We start from the raw sequence: 4,409 nt of genomic DNA on the forward strand, positions 1-4,409 counted from the left end.
AGCTCCACCTTTTACTTGTAACAGAGTACTTTTATACTGTACTATTAAGTAAACAATCTGAGTACTTCTTCTACCACTGGAGATTTGACACTTAACCCTGTAAAGCCTGACACATAAAAAAAAAATAGCCAGAACATTCTAATATTTTGGAACTGAGATGTTTATTAAATCTTTTAACAAAATCCAAAAGAAAATTCAAGATTCAAGATTTAAGATTTTTATTTACCATTCATGCATAGACAGACAGTCCAGGCATATAGGAAAAAATGTGCCATATTATTTAGATAATTTTTTTTTGTATCACATTTGATACACGGGGCATTTTTGGTAACTTTTTTTTGCTCAGAAACTCATGTGGCAAATATGATACAAATGGTTGTATAGGGTTGAACCAAACATTCTCATTATGATGTGAGCATCACTGTTATTACAAATCAGCGCTTCTTCAACATGGAAAAAGTTGTTTATGTAAATGACTGTATTCTCAGGACACTGAACAACACAGTACCTGATTAACTGAATTTTAAAATGTTTGGAGAATGACTCTGGGTGGAAACCTAACATCTGGAACAAATTTGATAGTGTGTACTCTGGTGCAAACATTTCATCATAAAATGTCTCAAATCTCAGACAGATGTTGACGCTATTTTCAGTATAGGAACTGAAACAGATGGCTCGTATCATTAGCTCGCTTTTGAGATACAAACTGTGAATATTGATGTGTGCTGTGCTATACTGACTGGACAGTATTCCTACTGTATGCATGAATATACAACTATACAAGTTGTGGTAAAGCAGATTCCAAAGGATGTTTTGGGCAGTCATTTATTCTAGCTTATCTATTACCACTAGGCCCTGGTTATGAAAATAGTCCCAAGACTCAAGATTTTGTTTTGCCATTTATGCATAAACAAACAATATAGGCATATAGGAATTCTTGTGCAGGGTTCTCCCGAAATCAGTAAGAGTAAAGCGTTTAAAGCCAGAAGAACGAGCGCCTAGTCTAAGTATAAGATCACCCAAGAATACAAAATACAAAAAAACAAGAATACCCAAGAATATAAAATAGTCAATAAAATTGTGGATACAGGGATAAGATAGCAGGTAAAATGGGGAGCTTCAAATATTGCACAAGCTATTGCACATAGTGAAATTATATATGGTCTTCTACTTAATAGGGTAATGAGGGGTTATTGCACAGGTCAGAGTTTATCATTCAAAGCACAAACAAACTTTAAAGTAGCTCTTGTATTTTATAAGATATATATAAATAACAAAACTGAATATGAATATTGGCAGTACCACATATGAAATAATCTGTAGTAACTGTATTGAGTAACAGTTTTTTCTGTGCTTTCTATTTGAGACACAGTAAGTTTTTCCCTTTACTGCATGGCTCCTCTGCCAGAGCTCAACAACTGCACATCTGTTCATGTTACTCAGGCCTCTCTGACACACAGGCCATCTGGCATTAAATATAACCACAGTCTGTTACAGACGCCGCCTGTTGAAACATACCAGATTGTTGGGACATGCCCGCCATGTCGTTGTCTTCTTCAGGCTGAATATTACAGCACATAACCTAGAGGAACAAATCCTTTACAGCTTTGCTTCTGAACCTAAGCTTTTCATATTCATAGAAGTTCAGGAGAGCAACCAAAATGACAGTGTTCATCAACATTTATGTAATAAATACTGTACATTTATAATAAACATCAATAACATCTGTACATCAGTGTGTTTCCCTCAGCAGTGAAAACTAAGACAAAGAATATGTGCCATCAGAACTCCAGAGAGGGCTTGTATGTCCCTTGTTACATAATCATTTTATGAGTCTTTGACATCAGGTATTTAAATAGTAGCTATCACTTTAAAACAAATAAACTGCGGATAAAGAAAGTCCTGTTCTCTGCTCTTGTGTGCTCTGCACTGCCCATTCATATAGCCCCAAGCACAGCGCCTGCAGTAGTTGTAGAAATGGTGCTCTGCTTTCTTCAGTGTGCTGTTCAGGTCCAGTGTTCCCTGAAGGCTGCATAAAACCAACATATTCACACAGATTTACAAACACACAGTCCCTTTTTGTGAAGAGATTTTTATGTCTAACATATGGACAAACCTGCTAGTAAACTGGATCAGCTGGGCATCATCTCGGCACTGCAGCAGAGACTCTCTGTTCTCTACCAGGATGGCTGTACAGATGAAGAGCTCAAAGGTGAAGTCAGTGTTGATCGTCTGCAGCTCTGACCCAATACTACCATCTGTCAACAAACATCATAAGACAAACACATACAGACTGAGACGCAATGTTAATGTCAGATATTTAACAGAGGTAACATCCCTTCAGCCAGCTTGAGTTCTGGGTTTCACCTGCCCTGTATTTTCGTGCCAGCCGTTCCTCATAATGAGCGCTGTCTGCTTGTTGGAAGACGAACTCCAGGTGGTCACAGCTCAAGATCTCGAACAGATGTAGCGCGTCACTGTGTTCAAACTCTCTCTGGAAACCCAGCAGCAGCCACCTTAAAGGAGTGCATGCACAAGCATAAACGAAATGTTGATGTGGAATAAGAACACATTTAATCATGTTCAGGTATAGAGAATAATATAAATATAGATATATCCAAGACCTGTGGCAGAAGGTGAAGCTCTCCATGCTGTCTGTGGATAAGTGAGCATAGAGCTGTGGATCCAGTTCCTTCAGAAGGGCTGCTTCCAACTCTAGAAGACACTGAACTTTTTCACATGCTTATTATTCAGCTAATTTATAGACTGTAATTTATATAGAGTATTTTATTGCATCAACTACTTCTGATTTTAAAAGAAAAACTTGTAACTGCACCTAGTTTTCTGTGCAGACCATCAGCCCTGAAGTCCTTGGAGAACTTCTCCATGTAGCAGGAGAAACTCCAGAAAGTGTCGGCCTCCGAGTGAAGAACCTCCAGGAACCTGCTGCACAGGTCATTCATTCCCTGGGCATAACTGACCTCTAGATCAACAATCAAGACAAGTGGTGCACAAACAAACAGGCAGTGTGTTTAATCGCACAGTTCACGGCCTCTAGCGTTGTTTGATCTGGGCTTGTTCTTATCGTTTACCTGGATGAAAAGCAGCGTAAGTGATGAGGATGTCTCTCAACACTAACAGATTGCCTGACCCTTCACCCCTGCAGACACATAAATTATTAGTATAGCATATATACAGGCCACTTTATTAGGTACACCTGTACTATTGTATGCAATTCACTGCAAAACACTTCCACCTGAACATCTCAAAATGTTTCAGTTTTTTGTGAAATTGTCATAAAAGTATAAATTCAATTATATGTTTATTATTGAGGTCCTAGTTAAAGGTGTGTTATACTGGACTACATTATATTCAGAGGTGTGTCTATATTTTTGTCCTCCCCAACTACATACATGAGAGGGTCAGAAATAATAATAAGAAATGTCTTCATTTTGTCTTAGCTGATTTTATTCTGGTTTTAATGATGCTGCTGTTGTTCCTTGTCTGTGTAAAGCACTTTGAATTGCCTCTCTGTATGAAATGTGCTATATAAATAAAGCTGCCTTGCCTCGCCCTTCTATGTCAACTAAGTTAAGCCAAAAGTCAGTGTTGAGAAAATGCTTTGTTATGGCTCGACTGTGACTGACTCAAGAAGAATGTTGAGAAGATGCTTTGTTATGGCTTATTCAAATGCTCAAGAAGATGTTATACATTTGTATGCGCAACTGTTTTGGTTCAGAGCAGATGATGTATTTGTGCTTGAGCTGGTCCACATAGTTCTCACAAATACCAAACCACAAGTATGCAGAATTTTGGGCACCTGGCTCCATCTGGAAACATCAACACATGACAGAGACAGATTAACAGAGCTGAAATTCCTGAACTGCTACAGTACCAACTTGACTGTATAAATAGGCTCAGCTGAGACTGCCTCTCTGAGCACTGTTTTCATGCAACTGAATTGTATGTATTGAATCCTCCCTTGCTGCAAGTATTAAAATCCATATATAAAGAAAATCGACCTTGGTCTACTGAGTCCGTTTGTTTATGGTAGAATAACCCTAACAGTCAATGATCTGTGTAGTTGCTTAAAAAAACATCATGTAACGAGTCACCACTTGAATTCCATGCACTAATACTGTATCTTAATGACAACACTGGCTCACAATCACTCACTGGTATTACGGCAGGTCTCTGTTAGTTCTTGGTACATCCTTGTTGATGATTCGAATGGCTTCCTGCAGCTCCTCATGGTCAGATGTGACACGCTCAAATATGATCTGTTAACAAGAAGGAACATAGAGTCAAATACATTTAACCACTACTGACTATGATCTCAATACTGACAGCTTTAATGGAGTCCATACTGTTGAAAATACCCAACATAACCAAAGGAAAAAAAATTATGT

General features: G+C 38.2%; 1 protein-coding gene across 1 annotated transcript; it reads right to left on the reverse strand.

The window, feature by feature from the left end:
- Nucleotides 1–1,745: 1,745 nt before the first annotated feature.
- Nucleotides 1,746–3,278, reverse strand: LOC109953388 (TBC1 domain family member 15-like). Its single transcript, XM_020588862.1, has 6 exons — nucleotides 3,093–3,278; nucleotides 2,837–2,983; nucleotides 2,625–2,715; nucleotides 2,368–2,516; nucleotides 2,117–2,258; nucleotides 1,746–2,029 (listed from the first exon to the last, which is right to left on the reverse strand). The coding sequence occupies exons 2-6, from the start codon at nucleotides 2,961–2,963 to the stop codon at nucleotides 1,852–1,854; spliced, it is 687 nt and encodes a 228-aa protein (XP_020444518.1). The 5' UTR covers nucleotides 2,964–2,983; nucleotides 3,093–3,278; the 3' UTR covers nucleotides 1,746–1,851.
- Nucleotides 3,279–4,409: the final 1,131 nt, after the last annotated feature.

This window comes from Monopterus albus, unplaced genomic scaffold (assembly GCF_001952655.1).
Source record: "Monopterus albus unplaced genomic scaffold, M_albus_1.0 scaffold653.1, whole genome shotgun sequence".
Lineage (NCBI taxonomy): Eukaryota > Metazoa > Chordata > Actinopteri > Synbranchiformes > Synbranchidae > Monopterus > Monopterus albus.

What these genes read in the sequence shown, in the direction of transcription:
- LOC109953388 (XM_020588862.1), bottom strand. Translation starts at nt 2,963, where the DNA reads ATGAATGACCTGTGCAGCAGGTTCCTGGAGGTTCTTCACTCGGAGGCC. An exon ending in TGGTCTGCACAGAAAACTAG is followed by an intron (nt 2,716 to 2,836) that starts GTGCAGTTACAA and finishes AGTGTCTTCTAG; the next exon opens with AGTTGGAAGCAGCCCTTCTG. An exon ending in GGCACGAAAATACAGGGCAG is followed by an intron (nt 2,259 to 2,367) that starts GTGAAACCCAGA and finishes GTTTGTTGACAG; the next exon opens with ATGGTAGTATTGGGTCAGAG.